Source organism: Hypanus sabinus, chromosome 14 (assembly GCF_030144855.1).
Source record: "Hypanus sabinus isolate sHypSab1 chromosome 14, sHypSab1.hap1, whole genome shotgun sequence".
Lineage (NCBI taxonomy): Eukaryota > Metazoa > Chordata > Chondrichthyes > Myliobatiformes > Dasyatidae > Hypanus > Hypanus sabinus.
Genome location: NC_082719.1, coordinates 34,995,143 through 35,022,837, shown reverse-complemented (window position 1 = coordinate 35,022,837; position 27,695 = coordinate 34,995,143). Strand labels below are relative to the sequence as shown.

At 40.6% G+C, this 27,695-nt stretch overlaps 1 protein-coding gene across 2 annotated transcripts in view; it reads right to left on the bottom strand.

Moving 5' to 3' along the window:
- The window catches only part of stim2b (stromal interaction molecule 2b), a 159,297-nt gene extending 131,825 nt beyond the window's left edge, over positions 1–27,472 (bottom strand). Inside the window, exons 1-2 of one of the 2 annotated variants that reach the window (XM_059989006.1) lie at positions 26,830–27,472; positions 26,192–26,383 (exon numbers count right to left, since the gene is read on the bottom strand). In XM_059989006.1, coding sequence (XP_059844989.1) covers positions 26,192–26,342 — 151 coding nt within the window. In that variant the 5' untranslated portion in view covers positions 26,343–26,383; positions 26,830–27,472. The remainder of the gene's footprint in view (positions 1–26,191; positions 26,384–26,829) is intronic. The other variant, XM_059989005.1, reaches the window with a different exon arrangement.
- Positions 27,473–27,695: the final 223 nt, after the last annotated feature.

Below are 27,695 nucleotides of genomic sequence, written 5' to 3'. Positions count from 1 at the left end.
CAAAAAATAACCAATATTAAGAAATTACATTTACACTTAGAAATAAATCATTAATTCCCAATTATTCAGAGGTACAGTGCCTATAAAAAGTATTTACTCCCCTTGGAAGTTTTCATGTTTTATTGTTTTACATCATTGATTCACAGTGGATTTAATTTGTCTTTCTCTTCTTTTGACACTGATCAACAGAAAAAGACTCTTTCATGTCAAAGTGAAAACAGATCCCTACAAAGTGATCTAAATTGACTACAAATATAAAACACAAAATCATTGATTGCATAAGTATTCACCCCCCCCCCCCCCCTTAACATGACACACCAAATCATCACTAGTGCAGCCAGTTGGTTTTTGAAGTCACTTAATTAGTTAAGTGGAGATCTGGAGATCTGTTTTTTGTGGACCTGTGTGCAGTCAAGATGTCTCAGTTGATTGTAGTAAAAATACACATGTATCTGGAAGGTCCAACAGCCGGTGAGTCAGTATCCTGGCAAAAACTAACATCATGAAGACAGAAGAGCACTCCAAGCAACTCCGCAGAAAGGTTTTTAAAAAGCACGTCAGGAGATGGAGACAAGAAAATTTCCAAATCACTGAATATCTCTTGGAGTACAGTTAGGTACATCAAGAAATGGGAAAAATATGGAACAACTGTAAATCTTCCAGTGGCAGGCTATCTTCAAAAACTGAGTATGCAAGAGGGGAACAAGTGAGAGAGGCCAGCAAGAGACCTTTGACAAGTTTCAGTGGCTGAGATGGGAGAGACTCTGCAAACAACAACTGTTGCCTGGTTGCTTCACCAGTCACAGCTTTATGGGAGAGTTGCAAAAAGAAAACCACTGTTGGGTATAAATAGAAGGCACGTGTGAGACTCTGAAGTCAGCTAGAAGGTGGTTTTATAGGCCTGGCCATCGGATGAAGCCGAACACCACACATCAACAAAAACACACCATCCCTACAGCGAAGCGTGGTGGTGGCTGCATCATACTGTGGGGATGCTTCTCTGTAACAGACCCTGGAAGGCTTGAGAGGATAGAGGGTAAAATGAATGCAGGAAAATAACAGGGAAATCCTAGATAAAAGCCTGATGCAGTCTGCAAGAGCACTGTGACATGGGAGAAATTTGTTTTCCAGCAAGACAATGACCCCAAGCATAAAGCCAAAGCTACACAGGAATTGCTTAAAAACAACAAATATAATGTCCTGGAGTGGCCAAGTCAGAGTCCAAACTTCAATCCAATTGAGAATTTGTGGCTGGACTTGAAAAGGGCTGTTCACTCAGGATCCCCATGCAATCTGACAGAGCTTGAGCAGTTTTATAAAGAAGAATGGGGAAAAATTGCAGTGTCCAGATGTGCAAAGCTGATAGAGACCTAAACACGCAGACGACTCAAGGCTGTAATTGCTGCCGAAGGTGCATCTACTAAATACTGACCTGAAGGGGGTGAATGCTTATGCAATCAATTATTTTGTGTTTTATATTTGTAGTTAATTTGGATCACTTTGTAGAGATCTGTTTTCACTTTGACACGAAAGAGACTTTCCCTGTCGATTCGTGTCAAAAAAGGCCAAATTAAATCCACTCCAATTCAATGTGAAAGAATAAAATATGAAAACTTCCAAGGGGGTGAATACTTTCTATAGGTATTGCATAAAAGATAAATAAAAACAGAGCTCTATAGACTCATGTCCCAATTAGGCAATTAATCCAGCTGAAAGGACATCAAGGATCATCTTGCATGATTGGAAACTCCACATTCAGGCTGTGAGCTAGCAATCAGCAGACCAACCTCTGAAGTGAAACTGCACCTGGCAGGAGTTCAGAATCCAAGCCCGAGAGAGTTGTGTTTATGGTCAGTCAGGGCTGTATTAAAAACAAGGGATTGAGATTGAAGTGATTGCGCTTACAGCTGCCTGCGAACAATGGCACGAATCATCAAAAGATCTGGTACTTCATCAAAGCTACAGATCTCTAAAGCCTCATTCGAAAGACAGCATAATTTGACAGCACAACAAACCAAGAACAAGGCCACCGTATGAACAAAATATTTTTTCCTTCTTTGAAAGCTGGGTTCTTCCTCAAAAATTAAAGAATAAACACAAACCAGAGCATTTTTTCAAAAATCACAGTTTTTTTGGCAACACCTAAATGTTAAACATTAACTAAAAAGCTTAGGAGCATCTAAAAAGCATCAAACTTCTTTCATGCTATAAAACTCGAGCTAGACATCAATATTTCTGAGCTAACATTGCCAAAATAACTTATTAATGTTACATACAATAATTTCAGAATTCATGATCAAGTCATGTAATTCTAATCAAAAAATATAATGAAGTACCAGAGTTTTAGAAAGGTTTTGAACCTACAACATTCTAACTCTCTGGTCATACACACTTTGATCTAAGTAACAATTTACTGAGAGTGTCAATGTGACTCAAAGGTAACACGTTTGTTCAAGCTGTGCCCACCTTAGCTCTTTCAAAATGAGGCAAGCTCATACATTGTTACTCTGCTTTGAAATAATGCTCCTACTGTGCATTACCCATTACCAATGGTATCAGGTTCCACTGAAGCACCTAAAGCTAATCTTCTCGTTGATTTGAAATATCTGTATAATTGTACTTGAACAAAAACAAAGAAAGCATGTATTAAAAGCCAAAGGGTTGTAAGAGCACTGTTGTGAAATGATACAGCAGGTAAAGACCGAGGCAGTAACCACAATGAGGAAACACATCTTCTCACTACACTATTGAATGCACACACATATTTTGTTTCCTGGAGATCTATTTACATCATTTGCAAAGCAAAAATCCACCTACACTATGAAATGCTTAACAGCCATACAAGACCTGCAATAATTAGTAGAGGTTAGAAGTCTATGGACATGGAATCTTAAATATACTTTATGTTTATTAATACAGTCAATATAACTTTGCACACTGTAGTATGCTACCAAAAGTGTTTTTTACCCTCCTTCATCTCAACTTCACACTTTTCATAGTAACTCCACCAACGTTGACAAATTTAGAGCTTCACTGTTTACGCGTAGAATTAGCAGATTCATTTCTTCCACAGAGGAAGACTAGCAATGATTCTCATTATCAAAGTACTCTGAGTCTAAGAACTGTTGTAAATCTTAAGTAACTTGTTGCCCATCAACATTTTTTTTAAATAACAAACTTCAATTATCAAATTCAATAGTCTATTAAACCACTTCTCACTTAGAATTTTTACCAGCTTAGCATTATTTGGACTATGGTATAAAGGGAACTAACTGTTATTAGCTACTGTTAAGTGAATAACAGTTATACATTTGATTTCACAACAGTCATCAGGAATTCAGAAGTATGCTAATGCATTTCTATGGGTCACAGTTAAAAATAATGAAGCATGCCTTTAATCAGCATCCTGTAATTGTATTTGTCAATGCTCCAATTTAATCACTATTAAATAAGGACTGTAGCTGGCCAGTGGTGTAATGACCTCAGCACTGGGCTTCAAGGTAGGTGGTCCCAGCGTCAAACCCAGACGGCTCCTTGCACCCTTTTCATCCATGCTAGGTTAAGCATCAATCTAGCAACTCAGACTTGTAAAAAGCAGATTTTTAAAAAGCACTAAAGAAATGGCAAGGTTGCCACCTGATGCACCTCAAGGCATGGAGAGGAATAACTGGCTAACTAAATGAGGACAATGTGATATTGGGCTAAATTGTAACTTAAGTGCAATCTGAGCAAAATATTGACCTGAAACAAATTATTTGTAATGAGTATTCACATACTGGAGACTAACAAGTAGAGCAAGTTAAAGCTTTGGTCGTTGCTTTGGGTTCAGACCTAGACATAGAGCAGAGACTCAGGAGTGCCATTTTATTATGAGAATACTTGACTCTAGCTCTACGGAGATTATAGTCAACTTCTAATGTAATGCTGAAACAAGTGCTAAGTCAGTGAGCCATTTTACTCTTCCCCATTTTCTTATTGGTATTGGTCTATTATTGTCACGTGCACTGAAATAAAAGTAAGAAACTTTTTGTCTGAGTGCTATCCAGACAGATCTTGTCATACTCAATTACACTGAGGAGGTAAAAAGAAAGACAGAATGCAAAAATATAGTACAGTTGGCCCTCCTCATCCGCAGTGGATTGGTTCCGGGACCCCCCGCGGATACCAAAAAACGAGGATGCTTAAGTCCCTTATTTAACCTGTCTCAGTGCGGTGGACTTTAGGACCTGCCGCAGCTCTGAATCCGCAGTGTTTCTGTTCATGAAAATAATCACAATCACAATTGAAAATAAAGTGGAAGTAATAAAGCGATTGGAAAGAGGTGAAACGCTATCAGTTATTGGAAAAGCGTTAGGCTGCAGTCGGTCAACGATTGGAACAATTTTAATGGAGCTTGTGAAAGGCCCTGCCCCAATGAAAGCTCCAATTATTACTAAGCAACGCAGTGGTTTAATTATTGAAGTACATACATTTCTTAAGTGTTTTATATGCATAGAAATGTAAAATGTATACTATACACTAACACAAACGTTTGACTAAATGACGCTAAATAATACCGGATGTACCTGTTCCGATTTCAAATCCGACTTAAAGACAGACTCAGGAAGGGAAATCATTCATAGCCCGGGGACTGCCTGTACTTTTAAATCATCTTTAGATTACTTATAGTACCTAATACAATGCAAATGCTATGTAAACAGTTGTTATACTGTATTGTTTGGGGAATAATGACAAAAAAAGTCTGCACATGCTCAAATAACGAGTGCTGGAGAGAGAACTTCGGGGTTTTCCCGATCCGCGCATGCTGAACTGCGGATAAGGAGGGCCAACTGTGCTGCAGTTACAAAGAAATTGCAAGGGAAGTGCACAAATAAAGTGGAGTGTAAACTGGGAGATCAAGAGGTCAGCATCTAGCATACAAGATGGTCGTTTATAATCTGATAATGAGTACCATGATTAGCCTATCTTAAACTGTTATCCTAACAATGAAAACACGTCTTTAGCTCTCAGTTACTTATTCATACATACCATCCACCCACCGACACATACACTGATGCTCATCTATGGTTGTGTGGTCAAGTCAGAATGAGTAGTCATGCAGGATGTGAGCACAAGTCAAAACAAAGAACAGGAGTCAGTTTAGGTCAAGTATCTTCCGCCAACCCTTATTAGTACTGGGGAGGAGGGTTGAGTGTTAACGGGACTTCCGGCATCTGCAGAATCTCATAGATAGATAAATAGATAGATAGATAGATATTTTATTCATCCCCAAGGGGAAATTCAACATTTTTCCAGTGTCCCATACACTTATTGTAGCAAAACTAATTACATACAGTATTTAACAGTATAAATATGATATGCATCTAAAATCACCTTCCCAAAAAGCATTAATAAATAGCTTTTAAAAAGTTCTTAAATAGTTTACTAAAGTGCATTGAGTGGTAACTTAAGCTCAGTCCTAACCCCGGCACTTAACATGTCTTGCCCCTGGTGGTTGAATTGTAAAGCCGAATGGCGTTGGGGAGTAATGATCTCTTCATCCTGTCTGAGGAGCATTGCATTGACAGCAACCTGCCACTGAAGCTGCTTCTCTGTCTCTGGATGGTGCTGTGCAGAGGATGTTCAGGGTTTTCCATGATTGACCGTGGCCTACTCAGCGCCCTCCGCTCTGCCACCGATGTCATACTCTCCAGTTCTGTGCCCACGACAGAGCCCGCCTTCCTTACCAGCTTATTAAGACTTGAGGCGTCCCCCTTCTTAATGCTGCCTCCCCAGCACGCCACCACAAAGAAGAGGGCGTTCTCCACAACTGACCGATAGAACATCTTCAGCATCTCACTACAAACGTGTGATAAAAATACCAATTGATGTAAACCAAACCCTATCCTGGCAGTTTTGCACATAAGCTTTTCATTTATTCATTTAAATGCATCCAAAAAGCTTCGAACATATGTACAACATATGTAACTCAACAAGCAAGAAATGTAAGTGGATTTGATTTGATGTTCTGGTGGCAAAGGCACTAATAATCACTTGACATCAGTTACTCTCAACATAACTTCCCTGTCATTACCAAGAAACACTTGACAGTGGCCTCAACGTCAATGGGCTTGGGCAGTGCGTGGTGGGGGCTGGGGGGGGGGTGGCGGTTTGCAGGAACAGAGTGGATCGGGTAATCGATAGGATTTTCACACAATATCAATTGGTGAAAACTAACAAAGGCAGAATCAGATATGTATGAGCCTTACCGAAGCACAAAGCCTCACCATCAGTCACAGTCTTCTGCAGGTAACACAGCTCAATCATGAATTGCATCTAAAAAAGGATCACGATGAAGAATACAGTCGGCCCTCCTTATCCGCGGATTAGGAAAACCCGGAAGTTCTCTCTCCAGCACTCATCGTTTGAGCATGTACAGACTACTTTTTCTTGTCATTATTCCCTAAACAATACAGTATAACAACTATTTGCATAACATTTACATTGTATTGGGTATTATAAGTAACCCAGAGATGATCTTAAAGTAGAAGCCATCCCCGGGTTATGAACGAGTACCGTACCCAAGTCCATCTTTAAGTCAGATTTGAAGTCGAAACAGGTACATCGGGTATTATTTAGCGTCAGATAGTCAAACGTTTGTCTTAGTATATAGTACATATTTTACCTTTTTATGTATATAAAACAATTAAGAAACGCATGTATTTCAATAATTAAACCTCTGTGTTACTTAGTAATAATTGTAGCTTTCATCGGGGCAGGGCCTTTCACGTGCTCCATTAAAATTGTTCTGATCGTTGACCAACTGTAGCCTAATGCTTTTCCAATGACCAACGGCGTTTCACCTCTTTCTGATCACTTGATTACTTCCACTTTATTTTCAATCGTGATCATTATTATTTTCATGAACATAAACACTGCGGATTCAGAGCTGCACCACCGGGTCCTAATGTCCACCGCACTGAGACAGGTTAAATAAGGGACTTGAGCATCAACAGTTTTTGGTATCTGCTGGGGGGGTCCCAGAACCAATCCCCCGCAGATAAGGAGGGTCGACTGTAATCAGTAAGTGAATGCATCAGTGTGCTGATTAGCAAAACTGAGTTGAGGTAAGTAGGTTATAGAACAGAAATCAAGCAATATTATTGCCCAAATCGTACTGTGGTTCTCCTCAAGATGATTTTGGAATTGCTGGCCAGAAAGCAATGAGGTGCTGCAAAGTGCCAGGAGAAATCAGATCATAAAACTCCACCGAAGTCCACTGGCATATGGCAAATCTGCACACTTCAGCTTTGCCACCTGTCAAAGCAGTAAAGATTTTTCCGATGCTCAGTGTACCTGTGCACCAAGTCTTAAATTTGACAGTATTTAAGTAATAGTTTCAGTAACCAGAAAAGAGTGTAGTACTGTTCCTAAATTTAGAGCTTCCTGAATTGTAAAATTCTCATTTTATTGCAGGTGACACGGGGTTCAGTAATTCTACTGCTAACCATTGTCAATCCTCAAAGTAGCAAAAGGATACTTTTGTAGTGTTGCCACATTCTCAATATGGAAACGCCTAAGGGGCAGATAAATACAGTAGCTGTCAAACAACTGCCTTGCAGAGTTACCAGTGCCGGTCATGTTCTGATGTTCTGCACACGGGACTGCTTGACGGTTTGTTGCTTGACTAATGGAACAAAAGCACCAATACCTATGGCCTTCAGATCTAGATTCCTCAGAAAAAGAAAACATCCTGTACGTATCCACCCTGTCAAGACCACTCAGAAACTCATCCCTTTCCGTCATATGAACTGCCCAGGGCTTAGGAGTAAACTAATTGTCTGCTTCTTTGATTGTTCAGTTCAGAGATCTGAGCCTTGTGTCTGAACTGCTGGGAGCATCCAAGACAAGTCAAGTTTACTGTCATTTAACGATGTGCATGTATACCATCAAACAAGACATTTCTCCAAACCAGGGTGTAAGGTATTGTAGCACACATAACACACTATAACTTAAGAAAGTAATGATAAAATCTACAGACGAATTATGCATAAATAAACAAAGCAGAGTGCTTAAATTAAATATTATAAAGTGCAAAACAGATTAACCAGCAACACTTTGAGTGCGATGCAGCAGGGAGTTCAGAGGCCTCATGGCCTGGGGAAAGAAATTGTTTCTCAACCTAACTGTTCTTGTTTTCATGCATTGTGATCTCCTGACTGATGGTAGAAAGTCAAAGATGATGCTGGATGGAATCCTTAACAAAAGGGCCCTGTGTGCATAGTGCTCTTGAGAAATGTCCCAGATGGACGAGTCCTTCGCCTTTGTGCCCCTTCATCCATAGTAATCAGTTGAGAAATTGAGTTCAAGACTTGGATGAAAACAGATGGGTGATTAGTGGAAGAAATTGCTGAACATCAAGTAACCTTCAGTAACATAAGAATTGAAGGAAGCTGTGCACAAGATCCTCTGCAAATCAACATCAAGGATCTTGCTAGTAATAGTGTACTGTCTGTCTCTTTACATTTGATTTCCTAAAGGGCAACAGCTCACATTTGATTGGGTTAAAATCCATCTGCCATTTTTCCACCTCTATCTACAATTGATCTGTAATCACAATGTACACTTTATCAGTCTTCTATGCTATCCAACAACCTTTGTATCATTTGCAAACTAGCTATCCCACCCATCTACATTTTCATCCAAGTCACTTACATATAATCACAAACTGCAAAGATCCCAGAACAGATCCCTGTGGAACTCCACAAGTCTGACTTCTAGCCAGAGTAAGAAACATAAACTACTACTCCGATTTCTATGGGCAAGCCAATTCTGTATCCAAATGGCCAAGTCACCATGCATCTTTTTCTTCTAGAGGAACCTTGTCAAGCATCTTACTAAAATCCACGTAAACAAGATTCACAACTCAATCTTCATCACTTTCTCAAAAACTTCATCAATTTAGCAAGACATTGCCCAGCACAAAGCCATGCTAGCTGTCCATAATCAAGCTATGATTTTCCAATTGTCCATAAATCTTAACCCTAAGAATCCTCTTCAGTAACTTCCTTACTACTTACATGAGACTCACCAGTATGTAGATTCCAGAATTATTCCTATTTCCCTTTTTTAATAAAAGAACAACAAAATCTACTTGCCAGTCCTCTGGGAATTTGCCTGTGACTACAGGGCACATGAAGATATTGAGCAGGAACCAGCAATCTCATCTTTTGTCTCTCTCAAAAACCTGAGGGTTATCTTATCTGGGCTGGGAGTTATTTCTTTTTTTAAAAAATCTCAAAATGCATTAGCAAATTAGCACACTTCATGCTGATCTCCCTCTCCCCATACCTTTCTCTTTGGTAAATACTGAAACAAAGTACTCCATTAGAACCTCATCCACATCCTCTGTCTCCATGCACATTGCCTCCTTTATCCTTGAGTGGTCCTATCCCCTTCAATTGAAATATGTATTGAACCATCCTCATGGTTGAAAAAAAATTACTACTGTACATCAGGCCACAATCTGAACAGCATGTGTGCATTGATGCTTCCTGCTCATACAAGATTCTTCAAAGAAACCAGGTCCCAAAACATTCCTTAGAAAACAAGTCATTCCAACTCTCAGATATTATCTCATTTCCATATTGCTCCGTGTAACGGGGCTTTCCAAGAAGGATGAAACTGCACAATCTCCAACTCCTCGATGCTGTCCATATCCAAGCCATTGTGTGATCTAGAGATAGTAAGAGTAGCCAGCAGAGATTTCTCTACACAAGAACCCTCCCAGATTCTAAAGGAGTCTTCAGGAAGTTATTGGATGTGAATGACTCCTAAGGCTATTTGATATCCAGGATGCAATATAGTCCCTGTTCCATTTTTATTTACAGTGGAGGGTTTGCATTTCCTTGTCCATTATCTTTAAGAGCTGCCCCTGATTGTTTAAACTGGTCTTCAAATCAATAGTTCTGACTTCACCACACTGTAAAAAGTCAATCAGGTAGATTTAGCACCTTTCTTGCTGATATACATCTACATTAACAAAGGTCACTATCAACAGCAACATGCCACGTAATAGAAGAGTTCATTTTGATCAACTTCTTGCCTCACTCCTCTGGATATATTCACACCTGGATGCCCAAGAAAAGGGAGGCTTTCTGTGACACTGCACACCCCAGAAGGACAAGAACACTGCAATGAAACCAGCCCCACCCAATTCAGGAATCATTTTCACTGTCTTCTTTATTTCAATTAAGTTGTAATAAACAAGCAGTACTGAGTTCAAAGATGCCTTCCAAGTTCCCCTCTTATGGTCCACGTGTATCATTACAATAAAAATTATTAATGATAAAACTACTCCTAAGGAAATTTAAAGCTCTGTAGCTATAAATGGACATTAGTCTTATCCAATCACAATGGTGCATAATATGTCATAGGTCATATGACGGGATAAGCTAACCACATAGAAAGAAGGATGGCATGCTGTCATCTATTTTGTTGCTTTAGAAACCATCCAAAAGAAAAAAAAACAAAGCCTAAACTTGTGTTCAAATGACTGAGTGTTTAAGAAGCCAGGGGCAAAAAGACAAATCAATTTGTTTATACTTAAGTAATTTCTTAATTTTTTTCTCTTCCACCTCAACTCAGAAAATAAGCCAAAAGTGTACCTGGAAAACATGGAAACATTATGTGATACAACTACACAGGCGACTTTTTATGCACATTATGAAGAAGTGCTTATAAATGGAAAAGCTGAGAAGTGTTTGCTGCTCAGTAGTTAATGTCTAAAATGCAGATAAGAAAATATTGTACAATTAATTAGCAGTTCATATTAAACTTAAGTTTTTACTTCTAGTAGGGCAATGTTTTCACATTAATGTTTTCAAATTATATACTGCAATTTTCTGCTTTGTAAATCAGAGTTAAACAACACGAAAGTTTGAACTGACAATATTGGTAATTGTTAATTGTTTTATTATTGTCATATGCGCTAAGGTACATTGAAAGCTTTTGTCTGTATGCTAACCAAACAGATCATTTCAAACACAAGTCCACTGAGGTACTAAAAAATAATGCCGAATACAGTGTTACCGTTGTGAAGTTGTTAAAAAAATGACAATTTATGCATTACCAAAAGTTAATTGATAAGCGATAATTAAGAACTAATAATAAATAATCCAACTTAAAACAAGGACTCTTTAAATATGAAATAAACTAATGATTAACATCAAGAAAAACAAACATATGTCCTAAACATTAGAAGCCTACTAGCCTACAGCAAAAGTCATTTTCTTACTAATGCAAGGAGGAAGTTTCCATGATCTTGTAGCTTGCTTCATGATAAGATCATGAGATGGCAGAAAAAGATTAATGCCTCAGGTATTTTTATATAGTAAACTGCGAATAGCAGTTCAATTATTAATTTTAAAAAGCCCATCACATCTCCTGAGAAATGTTTTGCCCATTTTTTCTCTGACCTCTAAATGCAAATTAAGCGGAACTCATGTTACAAGGTACACAATGACCTGATTATACTGGGAAACACCGGAGTTGCATGATCACCCTTAAACAAAAGCAGACGTGTCCTCCTTCCTGAAGCTACCAGCTCTTCAGCAGCAGAAGGCTGTCAGCTCACCTTATCCAATTCTCATACTTCAAATCAGCACCAGCAATGAGTTAATTTTCTGGAGATTCCCAGTTGCAAAACTGTGCACAGAATGCCAACAAACTGACAGTAGAGGGAAAGAAGGGAGTTAGAAAGCGTCCCATTGTGCAGTCCTCGCCATGATACTTTCACCATCTTGTCTCCTTTATTACCATCATAATCCGTGCAACACTGAGGACTTAGGATAAGACCAGATCCCAAACTTACAAGCCATCCATGGATGACAACTACGTTCTACTTTTACAGACGTCTTTCAAGTTGATTTTGTGCACAAGTTGGAAAAAAACACAAAAATACCCAATATGGTAATCAGAACTCCATATTATAGTAACGAATTGTATCAAAATCTCCCAAGACTGATAAGCAAGAAGAACTACTAAACAAAAAGAGAGGAACAAACATATGTACTCATGTTAGATATTTCAAATTTATTAATGTTGTGGGAGCTTGTTTGTATGTACGTAACCCGGGGAAGGCCTTATACAAATATAACGTTGCCAGCCACAGAGCAGATATATATCAACATTAACCTCAAGGGATTTTGTAAACTACCTGGATGATCACGCAGGTCTGTATCTACAATATTGCCTAATATGAACTCGGCACTCCATGTGGCCAATTTGTTAATGTTAAACTAACCAGAAGAGAATGTAATAGGCATCCACCTTTCAACAACAATGCTTTCACTGAGTTTCTCAGCACCAACCTAGGAGGGACTCTTTATCAATCAGAAACACTGGAGATATAACAGCCATTTGGAGGCTGGAATTTCACGGTGAGTGACTCACCTCCTGCACAATTCAGGCTGGATGCTGGAGGATGTAAGGTGGGTCAGATGGCCAGGTGCAGATGAACAAGTTTGACCCAAGCACTGACTGTTCAGTTACCTCCACAGACGTTGCCTGATCCACTGGGTTCCTGAAGCATCTTGTGTGCTTCTGAAGATCCAGCATTGGCCATCTCTTGCATCACAACTCAGGCCATGCTAACTGGAGATCCAATGGAACACCACCACCAATGAAATCCCACCAAGTTACAGAGCACCCCAGCTTGGAATTACATTGGCAGTACTTCATCATCATTAGCTCAAATTGCCAGAATTCATATCCAACTTAACTGCAGGACTAGATGTATCACATGGATTACAGCACTCCTTAAGAGTATTTAGGGATGTGTAATAAACATCAGCCTTGCCAACAACATCCAGACCCAGTAAAAACGATTTTTTTTAAATTATTGATACAGCAACAAGCACGGGTATACTCTGGCTCCAGAACACACCCATTCACTAATTGCAATCATTTTGGACAAGAGGAGGATAAAAGGAGATAAAGGGGCTTGTTCAACATCACCTTTCAGCAAATACCTTCCAATCCAGGCATCATTCTAGCAAAAACCTCCTATTGACTATAGGAGGTTAAAAAAAAGCTGGGGGTTCATGGCCAGTCCTCATTGGGGGGGGGGGGGTCAGTAACTCTAAATTCATTGTGTATTCTCAACTAGGATCAGTCCTGGCATCAGCATGCAAATGTCATTTCAAAGAAGGCACGGCAGCACCTCTACTTTCTTACAAGTTTGCGCAGATTCGGCACGGCATCCAAAACTGACAACCTTTGACAAACTTCCGACGATGCACAGTGCAGAGTATCCTGACGAGTTGCGTCACAGCCTGGTATAGAAACACCAATCCTTAAGAATGGAAAAGCCTACAAACAGTGGTAGATACAGCCCAGTCCATCACAGTAAAAGCCCTCCCCACCACTGAGCACATCTGCAAGGAACGCTACCACAAGAGAACAGTCTCCATCGTCAAGGAGCCCCACCATCTACGCCACGATGACATCAGGAAGGAGGTACAAGAGATTTGGGTCCCACACCGCCAGGTTCAGTGACAGCTATTACCCATCAACCTTCAGGCTCCTGAACCAGCATGGATAACTTCACTCACCTCACTACTGAACTCATTACTGAACACAATCCATGGACTCAGCCTCAAGGACTCGACAGCACATGCTCTCAGTACTACTTACTTGCTCACACTGCTTTCACGTCAGTCTTTGTGTGCAATTTTTCATTGATTCTATTGTATTTCTACTGTGAATGCCTGCAACAAAATTCATCTCAGGGTGATATATTCGTACTTTGATAACAAATTTACTTTGAACTTCGAAAATGGAGATCCAAAAACACTTGACAAACTTCGCACCATCCAGATCAAAGCAGCCTCTCTGACCGACAAGCGGTCCGTTACATTAAACATCTGTCCCTTCAACACTTACAGGTTATGTTGTTGTTTCTTAGCTAGACAGCTCCAACAGCACCTTGGTCAATCTCTTCTGCACTCTCACCAACAGCATCCAGGTCCTCCCTGTAATTTGGCAATCAGAACTGGACACCATACTCCCAGTGTTTTATCCTGCTCAGACATCTAAGAGAATCTTAATTGTAAGAACTGAAGCTATCCTACAAGGGGGCTCACCACTGGAGGCTTCTGAGATAAATTACACACAAATACAATAAATTCTGACAAAGGATCTCGGCCCAAAACGTCGACAGTGCTACTTCCTATAGATGCTGCCTGACCAGCATTTTATGTGTGTTGTTCAAATTTCCAGTATCTGCAGATTTCCTCGTGTTCACAATAAATTCTGGTCACGTCAATCGTGCCAACATCCTATGAATTCACATGGGGGAGAAACAGCTAAAAAGCCTTTCTGGCCCACTTGCGCTTCACTCCTGCCTTGTCTGCTATTTTTTGCCCCATTTAATGTGTGGTATTTGAACAAAAAATCCGTGTTCCACTCCTGGAAATAGATGGAAAGAAGCTTCTCTTAAAAAGTACATATTAAGTGAAAACTAAAGCAAAACCTTCTCAGTTAAGTCTTACAACACCTCCCTTGTATTTAGTAGCTCCATTAAAGAGTACCCAAGATCTACACAAATTTACAGTGAGGAAAGAGGTGGGATGAGGATCGAAGGTATCACTGGAGAATGGGAATTTAGAAAGTCTGTGGGAGGATAGACCTGAAATTGGACTGGTAATTGTAAGATTAATATTGCAGTGCGTGGAAACAAAGAGGCTGAAGCACTCACAATTGAAGATGAGGCACAAACCTTCATACCTGTGCCACTGTGCCTGCCTTTCAAAGCAGTCATTCAACGGATCCCTCATTATGATTATACCTATGCCTTCTCTGCTCTGAGAATATCTTGCAACTTCTCCAGCTTAACCACCATCTCCCTCCTCCCCCCGCTCCGTGTAATGGAATAGATAAGACAGACTGAAAGGGGTACAGTTCATAAAATAATGAAGGACTGAGATAGGTCCTGGTTAAAAAAAAGCAGGAGAGGAGACATGAAGTAGGATCTGACAAGCAATCCATTAAGCAATCTACAAACAAAACAATAACTGGAACAAGAGTCCACTAAAGTGAACAAGATGGGGTTACATTTTCCAGCAGCAATGCAAACAAAGGAGAAGCTGAGATATCGTTAAGAAATAGAAGTAGGGTTTCTGGGTAAAGAAATGCAAAACCAGAAATAACTTCTGATCCTTCTTCAAATTAGGGGAGAATTATATTTGGCTTCTGGGCTTGGCCCTCATGTCAGCTAATATCAAATGGGGCGCTCCTTCCTGAAACAAATTTCAATCCAGTTAAAATTCCAATAAATACATCGATCTTTCCTAGAGATTGGTGACACTTCTTGCTACCTACTTGCATGTTAAGATTACATCCTCACCCATGTTTTGGTTTTAGTAGTTCTCTGCAACCCTCTAATTTCCATACATCCTTATACATTCTTCGTAGATGAAAGACTAAATTGAACAGGAAGGTGATGCATACAAACTGCAATTCCCTTACATGCAGGGTTTGGTTTCCTTTATTCAGCAACTTGGCTGTTGGTGCCATAAAGGTTCTTTTCAGAAAGATAAGCTGCTGCTGTCAAAATGAATCAATCTAAACACTTTGGATCATCTGCTTTTTAGCTACAGATCTAAAACAATGCAAGATTATGACTAATAAACTTAGAGCTACCTGTAGCGTGTGAGGAGAGCACTGAAACAACCCCATCCACTTCTTACTTGCAGTTATGCAAGTCACTGGTTAGGCCACACTTGCAAGCTTTGTGCAGTGTCTTGGTCATGCTGTTATAGTAAAGACACTGCCAAGCTGCAGAGGATGCAGAACAGATTCATGAGAACACTGCCTGAGTTATAGGGAGAGGATGGCCAAGCTGGCTCATTATTCCCTGGACCACAGGAGAACGAGGGGTAGCCTCATCGAAATTTATAAAATGAGAGGTCCAAAGCTAGAGATCACAGATAAGAGACAAGTGGAGAGATTTAAAACAGACCTGAGAGACAACTTCTTTTCACGCGGAGCACCTGCAATGAGCTGCCAGAGGAAGCGGTTGAGACAGGTAAAAGTGTGACATTTAAGAATCATTTGAATAGGTAAATGTAGGGGAAGGGCTTGGAGAGTTATGGGCCAAACACAGGCAACTGAGACTGGCAAGCAGAAAATTGAGTTTGCCATGGGCCAACTGGCCTGTTTCCATGATGTATTGCTCTAGACGACTCTCTGATCTTGAACAAATACTCCACGTGACCACAAAAAGCAACTATCTGATCTATTCTTTTCAGAATGGTAAATTTCACAGTAGGGAACATGCAAGTGGAACTCAATCCTGGATGCAGTCCTGGATCAAGTCATCTACTTGTTCCAATTTGGTAAGCAGCAGTTACAATCTTTTCTATCATTTTGCCAAAAGGCTGGTAACTCCACTGGTAGGCACATGTCATAATAATACAAGATAACAATGATATAATTATTTTAACTTTGAACATAAATAACCTTGATTGTTCATCCGAGCATTGCAGTAACCTAAAGCTTGCTCCAAAGTTTCTGAAAAGCACATGTAAAGATATTCGAGCCTTGGGTTGGGGAATTCTATGCACAAGCTTCTGAAAGAGATGGCAATAATCACCTTCACTGGGTTTATTTGATTATATTAAAAACAGGCTTTATTAATATACTGAAATAATAATTCAAATAATGATAATGCCAACAAAATACAGCTTCATGCCCTTACAGGTCTGCATTTCAATTCTAAGTCTTAAATATTATGCAAGAATATCAATACATCAACTGTTAATTGTCTCATTTTGAAACTACACTGTATCATAAGACACATTTCCACATGTGCTTCAGAACTACCTTGCAACGAAGTCTAGAACTTCAGAAGATGAACCAACTGACAAGAAGTGCTGTGAACTTCCTGTAAAGGGATTGCCACTCAAGCCTTCTCTTTCAATCCCCTTTATATTGTAATGCTTACTCCAAATCAACCAGCTGTACAAAAAAAAACAAAGCTTGTCTCAGCACTGATCCTTGATCATATACTTCCTAACACTTCTTCAATCCTAGAAATGCCTGTTGATCCTCACTGGTTCATAGATCAGTCGCAGAACAGAAAGAGGGTATTGACACATTAAGCTCATGGTCTATTTTTCAGAAGAGCACTTCTCAGACTTACTGATCAGTTTTTTTCCTATACAGCCTTATCCAACTCTTTTTTGGGATTTTTAACCTTCTACCACAATCCTTTCACAGAGCATTCCAAATCTTAATCAATCACATGAAATTCTTATTTCCCATTTCTCAGTCTTTCTAAAGATTTAAGTTCCTCTTCATGCAAGTTGCTTAGACATCTATGCCCATGAACATTTTTTCAAATATATCTCATTGTTTCATTTGCAATCTGTTCCATTTTTAAATGAACCTCCCTTCTCCTCCTGCTCATTCTTTATTTCTTCTTTTGTGATAATTTTTGATACCTTTGCAATATTCCTTTCATACTCTTCTTTTGATTGCTCTTACTAGAGGTCTGAGTGAAATTTCTTCACAAATATAGCAGCAAATAACAAAGGTACCGAGTTTACATGGAGCATGTTTAGCAACTGAGCACCACACAAAAAAAAAATCAGTTGTGTTTTTTTTAAATACACATCAAAGAATGTTCAGCCTGTGCAGGAAAGTTGTTCTCACATGAAAGATCAGCAGCGCAGCAAGAAAAATGAAATGGTCTACTATTGCTCTAATTCTTATGCTACGTTAGGTAACCTTGATGACTCATCTCTACCAGTAGCCAGGATTTGTGTTATTTGTGTCTACTGGTGTGCCATTTTCTCTCAGTTAGTTTCCTTACCTCATTGGTCATTTTTGGAGGTTTTTTGGCAAGCAGAGAACATGCCCTCAGAAATATGTATCAGATGGCATTAAATGATCATTAACTGTCACAGTCTGTCTCCCTTTATTAATCAATCTTCTGCACTCAATACTACATTTCATCTAAAACTACCTCGCTAAAATTTCCTAGTAAGCCAATAGAGAAGTTTTACTGAAAATACTATTCTACTACATTCATAGAATTGTTTGGAGTTTGTACATTCTCCCCATGACAACATGTGTTTCCTCCAGCTGCTCCAGTTCCTCCCACAGTCCAACCACGTACCAGTTGGTAGGTTAACTGCTTATTGTAAACTGTCCTGTGATTTGGCTAGGGTTAAATTGGGGGTTGCTGGGTGGCGCAATTCGAAGGTGAGAAGGGCCAATTCCACACTGTATCTCCATAAATAAATGAACCTCACTGGCATGAAGAAAGTTTCAAACTTTCACTTTCAAACAACCACTCCAGTTTTCCTTGATTTGCCCATGCCTTTCTTAAAGCCAACTAATCACCTCCCAAACTACAGAATCTAGGGCTTTGTTCGTGACCAATGTTAGAGCAAAAGTTACCCAGTTTTTGCTCCTCTCCTTTTTTGAATACTTGTCCTATTAATTAATGCTTTGCACTATGCACATCTTGAAGAAATTCACGACTCAAAACAGAAGCACAGCATCTACTATTTGGTTTCCAATTTTGTTCAGCAAGATGTTCTTCCCCCTCAGCTCCAGCCAAACAACCCCAGATAACCGTACAACATTCTTAGAGCAAATTCCTATCCTTTACTTTCCTCTGGCACAGAAGCAGTTCAACCAGGCCATTGTAAGAAAGAGAGCTACAGCAGACTCGTCCACTTCTGGCAGACCACAGTCTGTGCGGCTTCAGAGCTGTGTGTCAGACATGGTTATAAGCAGCACTGGGGCCCCACAGGGGACTGCACTGGCTCCTTTCCTGTTTACCCTGTATACCTCGGACTTTACACACCAAAACATGTCATCTGCAGAAATACCCTGATGGCTCAGTAATAGTTGGGTATATAAAGAGAGGACAGGAGGATGAATGCAGGGCCCTGGTGGAGGATTTTGTCAAATGGTGCAAACTAAATTGTCTGCAGCTCAATATCAGTAAGACAAAGGAGATGGTGATGGACTTAAAGAAGACTAAGCCTGCACCACTCCCTGTTACCATTGATGGTGAGGACGTGGATGTGGTGAGGACCTATAAGTACCTGGAGGTGCACCTGGATGACTTGTTCTGATGTTAATGTTTTCATCAGCGACGATCTTCACAGACTGATCAATGAACTTCTTTGCTGCTTTGTGATCAGCAGACACTTTTATCTTTAAATTTTTTTAAATCTTTAAAAATTTAATGCACTTTTCTTAAATTTCTGCAACCAGCCTGAATATTCGCAATTACCTTCAATTTTCAGTAATCATGATAGATCTTTGCTTATTTCATGACCAGCGGCATATGTTCACTCCGATGCTGACACATCCACTCTTTCAGTACATAATCACAATCTTCATTTTTTGCTTTATGCAGTGTTTTTCTATTTTTTTTAAAAACTAACTGTTCTGCATATGTGAGATCATTTCTCAGAATGGTCTGTGGTGTGTGCAGGCCTGTACATCACCTGGGAACGTTTCCTGTGCCTTAGGGAATTTTCCATTTGTAACGCCATGTCAGTGCTCAGAAGTTTTTTGGATTTTGGAGGTTTTCAGATTTAGTAATTTCAGATAAGGGGTGCTCAACCAGTATTTCTGACATGATCTCTCTGCTATTCTATCCTTTACCTCAGGATATTATAACACACATCCCATGTTCCTTTTTAATTACCTCCCAAAGCTTTCCTCCTGCCAGACACAAGCAGTCTAGGATCCCTAATTTCTTAGGACCCCTATCTTTTATCATGTATTCCCTCAGATTGATGAAAAAGTAATTCCTCCATACTCAAAGGCCAGTCGGATGTGTAACAAAGGGCAAGCACTGTGGATGAGAACCAGCAAGCAGGGATGACTGGGTCAGTGAGAACGCCTAGGTCTGTGGATTCTGGGATCAGGTGTCCTTGCAAGCAGGGGACACAAGGGCTGGCTAAATACACTAGTCAGGGAGTCCAAGATTCATTGACCGGAGTTCTGGGTCCTGTCATTGGATAGTCCTGGGGTCAATATTAAAGTCTGAAACCCAAAAGTCGATCATGAACCTGGAAGTGGAAGTCTGATGGTTGAAGCCCTAAGCCAATGGGTCTGAAAATCCACCAGGGAAAGGCCTATTGTCCGCAAATCCACTGGAGCCCAGTCCTAGGGTTGGAGGACTGTCTGACTGGGTGTATGGGCAGAAGGTAAGGGATTTGTTGAGTGTTGTGCTCCCTGTTGTTAACATCAAAAACCAGTGGGTGAAGGTTTAAATTGAGATGAGAAACATTTGAAGAAGATTTATGATACAAGTTTTTATTTACACAGAGAGGCTGGTACCTGGAAGGGATGGTCAGGGGAGATGGTGGAAGCAGATACAAGAGCAATGTTTAACAGACTTTAGAGAGGCACTAATAGGACTAGAAAGACGAGACACAGCGAGTATGCCCCCCAAAGGCAGAGAACTCCAGAACGAGAGTCCACAGCCTCAGGATACATCTTAGAACAGAAATTAAGATAAATCCCTTCACCCAAAGTGTTGTGATTCTTAGTCATAGACAACATTGAAGATTATGTCATTAAATACACTCAGGAAGGAGACAGGATTCAAGGAATACAGAGAGAAGACAGGATACTTAGCTATGATAATATTCACTGGTGGAGCAGGTCCAAAACGACTGAATGACCTACTCCTGTTACCATCTTTCTATATCACAACTCCCATTCAGCATCAAATGATCCCAATATCATTAATTATGCTTTCCATTTTAATATATTTTCATTTTTATTATCCAATTACATTTTATATCTGTTAATGAACCTCTTTTGGCCCAGTAAAAATATTTTTATTGCAGTCTGTCACATTTTCAATCCTGGACGTCTGGCCAGTTTTCTTGCCCAACTAACTTGTCTTCTCTTTGTGCATTGAACGTCCTAAATCCAATCAATCACATTTTAAGATCATTTAACATTCTTCCAAGGACTCTACATATTTCCCCAAGTTCCCATCCATTATCTGTAAAATGTTATTGCCCAAAATTAAATCAAACATAACCATGATTTTTTTGGGAGGCTAGAAGTATTTGGATCCAGGAAACATTTTTACATGTTTTTCAAAACTATGAAGCCATGTCATCCTACCAAGTTCCCATGCCTTTCCACTACATTTATTACATATTCTGGTCTGCCTTGGGTAACATCAGGCAACTACTACTTTCAAGTCTCCATGAACTCTCTCCAGAACTCTTAACAACACAACCCATATTAAGCCCCTTATCAGACACTAAAAACAATTCCATCTCCCTCTGTTTTACATTAAAACCCAGCATTTCTAGTACATTGCTCCATCCAATTTTTCTGGTAATGGCAATATAACTTCTCTCTCTGTAACTTGTGTAATTAAACCTAGTTTTATCTGAAATGTTTATAAACTAATGTAGCATTTATTCCGGACTCCAACTTGTGGCATTGTGAACATTCTTTTTCATGGTTTCCTCCATTGTTTTTCAATCTTTGCAACCAATGTTTTGATGGAAGATGGAAGGCTCGATTTGGTGGGCCCACGCATGCTGTAGGTGGTGGTTTCCACTCTTAACTTCTCAGGTACAATTCAGGAAATACAAATGCAGTGCTGAATAGTAGCTGGTGTTTTATAATTGGTGATACTAGATTAGCTGGAGAAGATTCCTTGATATTGTTTGCAGAAAAATCGGGTCAGCATTCCCAGTGTCGAGCTCAATATTCACCCCATGTATATCACAAAGTGGCTCTGCTCATTATCATACTATTAATCATCTTTGTATATTGGACCTTGCTGACTGAAGACTGAGCTCGTGCTGACCATCAAGTGCCTACTTACACTCAGACCCTGCATAACACTACCCTGCAGCGCACTGACTACAACGCGGTTATTCAATTCTTTATTGAAATGTTTTTAAATTACAAAATTAAACACTTAAAACTTCTCAAGAGCAGCCACCATTACAGTAAGCATTCAATCAGCCAATGAAAGCGCTTTACATATGCTCTGATCCACTCACATATTAGTTCACGCTCTGCCTCCCCTGTGTGTGTAAACATTCTTGCTCCCTGCCAACTTATTCCAATTTTTCTACCCATAATGTCTGGAAAATGGACTGCAACTTTCAGTGAGGGTAGTATATCCAAGATATCTAGGGAAAGCATTAGCATGGGTGTGAAACTTCAGATGATACCGCGTTTGGAAGCTAGTGAGTGTCAAGCCGATGCTGGTGCTTCTTTGAAATTAGCTTCATCAACAAGCAGAACAATTATAAAAAATGTAGACAAAACAAAAGCTTCTGCAACTATGATCTCAAAGTTATCATCAACAAAGATGATTCGTTCAATATATGGGTGGATGATCAAACACAAATGTCCCTAAGCCAGTAGATAATAATGGACAAGGCAAGAAGCATCTTTATTTTCAAGAAGAGAAAGATACTGCTGTGACGTTCATAGACAGTAAAGGTGGATTTAATAGATTTGAACAGCACAGTAACCTCCTTCACATGAATGAAGTGTGGTAGAAGCTGTGGCCAGAAGCATGTAACAGCATCCTAGGATTTCAGGCAGAACCTGTCATCCAAAACATCTTTGAACTGGCCATTGAAGAGGGATTAGAGGATGTTAATGATGACAAGATTGAAGAGTTACTGCATTCCCATAGTGAGAGCCTTAATAACGAAGAGCTTTGAGAACTGGCAGAGCATCCTGGGTGAACCCGAGGATACGGATGGAGAAGAGGAAACACCAGCAAGAAACCTCATCACAGAATTCCTCAGCACTAGCATCACCATGTCACACAAATCATGGACCAGTTCATCGATAATGACCCTGACCGGGAGGCAAAGAGAGGCATGATTTCCTGCTACCGAGAACTGCTTTGTGAGAGGAAACTTTAAAAGAAGCTGTCAAATCTTGACACCTACTTGGAGAAGCCAAAGCTGGAAGACGTCCCACAGTCTGGTCCCTGCTATAAGATGTGACTATCACCCACTTCCCTCTGGCTGCTGCTCCACTGGTTAGGCCTATTTGTGTGTTTGTTACACCACAAATTACTTTGTATACATAGAATAGTATACCAGATATCTTGGTTTGATTTTTCTCCTCAGGTACACGTCCATTTATGTAATGTTATAATGACCCCCCCCCCCCATGGCACTGATTTACATAGTGCTCCACCTCTGAAGAATGCATCCTCAGTGTAAAGTGGGGTCTGAGTGCATACTAATCCTAAAATAATCCCTTTTCATTGCCCTCACCATTCCCATCAATTCCCTGTAGATTCTACCATTCACCTGCAAACCAGGGCTAACTTGCAACAGCCAAGCAATCCTACGAAACAGTGCATTTTAGGGATGTGGAAGAAAGCCAGGGCATCCGGAGGAAATCTGCGCCGTCACAGGGAGAACATGCAAGTACCATGGCAATGGAAGTCAGGACTGAACTGGGTCACTGGACCTGAGAGGCAGCAGCTCTAATAGTTGTGTCACTCTAAGAATCAACACATTTAAATTTCTGTTGGTTCCAGTGGTCTTCTTCTCAAAAAGCAGTCCCGCAGGATTAAAGACTGTTTGTGTCTACTCCAGCTTTGCAAGTTCCAAGGTGAGGCAAGCGTAGGAACTGCCAGCTCATTCACAAATGGGGCAGGAGCGTAAGTGTGAGTGTGAGTGTAAGGTGGTGCACTTCCTCCACAGCTTACGTCGGCCTATAATGTATTTTCGGTTCAGGACCTCATGATTCTCCATATCATCCCAAATGGTCCTGTTCCACTTGAAGCAGTCGCATGCCAGTTTTGGAGGAATCAGTAGGCAGTCAAGGAGGCTTTGAGTTTTCTCCTCTGTCCACCGTGTAAATCTGCTCCCACGATAGAGCTCAGAATAAAGTGCCCTGTTTGAGCACGCAAATGGCATAGTCTACCCACCAAGGCTGGCTGAGCATAACTCAAGCCGGTCACAGCAGTCGGTGAGTTTTCAACTTCTTGCTCTCTCTCCCTTCACCATCCGTTTTTTTTAAATCACTGATTTTCTCCTGGACCACCACCTTCAGGTGCTTGTTAAGTTGTTCTTTTTCTCTTGAATAAAGGTGGCTTTTCCAAACTACAGACAGTTACTACTTACGAACGACTAGCTCCTTAATCTTCTGTCCTCTGTCATCTAAGCAGTCCTAGTCCTTCTCAGTCAAGTAGCTAACTGCTACCAATAAAGGTACTTTATTGGTGCCAATAACAAGAGACTTCAGGGCATCCCATTCATTAGCTGTGGTATTTTGGAGTCCCTGTAGACTGGGAACTGACAGGCTCTGAGAAGAACCAGCTTTGTGGGGTCCTTAAGAGTTTGGGGATTGATGTTCTAATAAAAACAATGATGTTTTGAGGCCAGATTGATGGAGATAAACAGCAGATAAATATGGACAGTAAAGCATTCACAGCTGTCTGTCATGCTAAAGAGACAATATCTTGCAGGGATAATGGCATAATCTACATGCGCTATAAGCATGATTATTGACTGGTATCCCCCTCTTTTCTGCAAGTAACCCAACCTTTAAATGATTTGTGATTTGCAAGTTTGCAGTTTTGCTAGAATTGCCATTCAGGTAATCATGGTTCAAGATAAGGGTATGTACACTTTATTTCATTCGCAGCTGACAGAAGAAAGTCAAGTACAATGCCAGGCTGTCAGTCCACACTGTTATTCTCTAGACATCAAAGAAAACCTCATCCACAGAGCCTTATTTTTAATTCCACAGAACAAAACATAGAACCTTTATATATTAAAATGTCAAAGTATCACACAGAAACATCAAACAAAAATTTGCACCAATAGCTTGGATCTGGAATTTTCTCAACCCTCAGACTTTCAACGTAATGAGTGTCTTTTCTAACAGGAAATAATAAAAATAATTTCCAAAACATCTATCAACTAAAACAATCACAAACAACTTCTGTCACACAACTCACATTTTCAGGCAAAATGTTTGGGATTATTATATACAACTGACAACCAGATATGCCTTGTTGTCATAGGAATGACTTACCAATCTTAGTTCCATATTCTTTTCTGACAAAAGTCTGCTGATATGAAAATCACCACCTACATTATTAGGAAGTGAGTTTCAGATTTCTGGTCCTCTCTACAGGACAAAATACTTCCTGATTATTTTCACCTATGGTCAACCTACTACACAACTAAATCATTTTGTCCCGGGCTCCCACTCCTGCAAATAATTTATCCGTATTAACCCAATTTAACTATTCTTATCATTTGCAGCATCTCGGTTGGATCTCAATTCACTCAAATCGCCAAACTAAAGGGAATATCTCTGAATCTCCGAACTCACTGTAAAAAAATAAACTGCTGATATTCATAATGCCAAGGCACTATGTAGTTAAGTTAAAGTCTGTCCCGAGCCTTCATGCTGGTGCTTATGCCAACTTCTAACTTTCTAGCTCCCACGCCGAAGGACAAAATTTCACCTTCTCAATCATGACGAGTAGTACTTTTGTGATTTTACACATTGAAATGGTATAATTTTGTCTACCCAAACGTTGTCACTGCTCAGAAAATATGCCGAATGATTTTTCGCCTAGGCAAAGTAGTTTGTTCAGTGTTCTGGTCAACACAAGCTGCCTTGCCTGTGCTGTATCCCAACAAGTATACATTTTGAGCAACACAAAAAAAAACTCAACAGGGTAGGCAGCATCTATAAAGGGAAATGAAGGGTTATCGTTTATTTCCCCCCACAGATGCCACCTGTCCTGCTCGAGTCCCTCCATCATTTTTTGTGTTACCCTCCAGATTTCCAGCATCGGCCGTCTTTTTTTTGTGCACACACTCATTTCTTCCAAGTTGTTTTAATTAAAGGCGGCCCAAAATATAAAGTTCAGCCCCCAACATGCGGTTTAAAGAGTCCTATGATCCCATGTAATAAAAAGGAATTCAACTTTTTCCCTGGCAAATAGGCATAATAACTATGTACTGGACAACATTGTTAAATGAGGGCGTCACCATTCACTTTGAAAGTCATAACAGAATTTGGCATTTAATCTATTTGTTTTCTTCATTAGAATGGGGTAAAACAAACAAATTGCGCCTCCAGAGAGATAATTGATGTTATTCATAAACCTAAGTTGTAAAATAACATAACCTAGTTTAGAGTTTACCTGTGGTAATTCCTGGATTTCCGGCTGCAGGCTGTGCGAATTCTTTGGCGTTTGAGTCGGCTGGAGATCCGGCTCCAGAGCTGAGGCATGCGGTGGGAATGCAGAAACTAATCCAGATCAGAGACAGCAACACGCTTCGGCTCCAATCCATCCTCCTCTTCGCTGCCGACACAGCCTTCAACCCTAGGAAGACTAGCGTGCAAATAAAAGGCCCTCAGTATCAAAACATGAAATTCTCTGGGGAGCATTAATTATGTCCGGTGAGCAGATTGCGTTTGTAACCAGTTACAGACATCGGAGCGTGAAACTGCAACAACTACGCAAGTGGCCACTGGATGGGACGTGGCTCGACTGCGTGATAATGACTCGAATGTCTCCCGAAGCTTTGCCGAGCTTCACTACAACATTACAAAGGGGGTTCCACGAATTATCAAGGCTGCAGTCGCGTGTTCCGGCTTCCCGTATGCAACATGACAGGCAGCCGGAGACAAAAAGAAAGCGTTTCCATTCAGTATGAGCGGTGAAACATTTATCGGTCGCTTTTATTAAAGATCCAGTTCAATGGATAGGTAACTTTCAACAAAACTGATTGTTTTTAAAAACTTCTTATAAAGTAAAACAAAACAAATGCGCCTCACCTTAAAAAAAGACCGATCTCCGGCTTATATCTGCTTTATTCTCACTTGGTAACTTTAAATATATATCTTCATCCGTAGAGTTAAACACAAAAGCATCGATTCACAAAGACCCCAATTTCCTGCTCGCAAGTCCGGTTCCCCAGCTGGGATCTGAAGTCGCAGTCTCCAGTTAGTAAGCTGCAGGAAACTGCTCACACCCTCTGAGCGGCATTCTGCAACCCCCCACACAGCATCTCTGCAAACAGCGTCTCACTGCCTTCGCCCTCAGCACAACCATCTAACAAGTAAGTTTTCTCTCCTCCTCCCCCCCATCCCCAGTTTCACTACTTTTCATATCCGATTTCTTTTGAGTTGAAGTGTTGGCGGGGGGAGGAAGTCACTATGCAAATAGCATGACATCACCGTCGTTCGAGCGTGACGCAAGCAAGAGGTGCTTGAGCGCACTTTTAAACTTTATTTTAAAGTACTGTCTGTCCTCCCCGTTGCGGCGCCGCGGTTCTGTTTCGGGTTTTCTCTCGGTGGCCGAGTGCACGGCCCCTTCTCACGCCAGGTGGGAGGCTTTCAGCGCAAAGTTCTGCCCAAACTTCGGCTTTCCTCAGGCACCTGCTTTGCGCGCGCCGTCCCGGCGAAAGCGCGCTCACGCGGCGGCGCGCGCCCGGACCTCCGCGGGCGGGGACGCCGGCGCCTTCTGCCGCTCCTCATTGGTCGGCGGGTCGCAACATGGCAGCGTCTCATTGGCGCGGCTGCTGGTCACTGTCTTGGAGACGGTAAATGTCTCCACTGGAGCGAAGGTTCGTCTTGTTCCGGCGCCTAGTTCGCTTACTTGAAATTCAGCACCACTTCCTGCTGGTGATTCTCGACTCTTG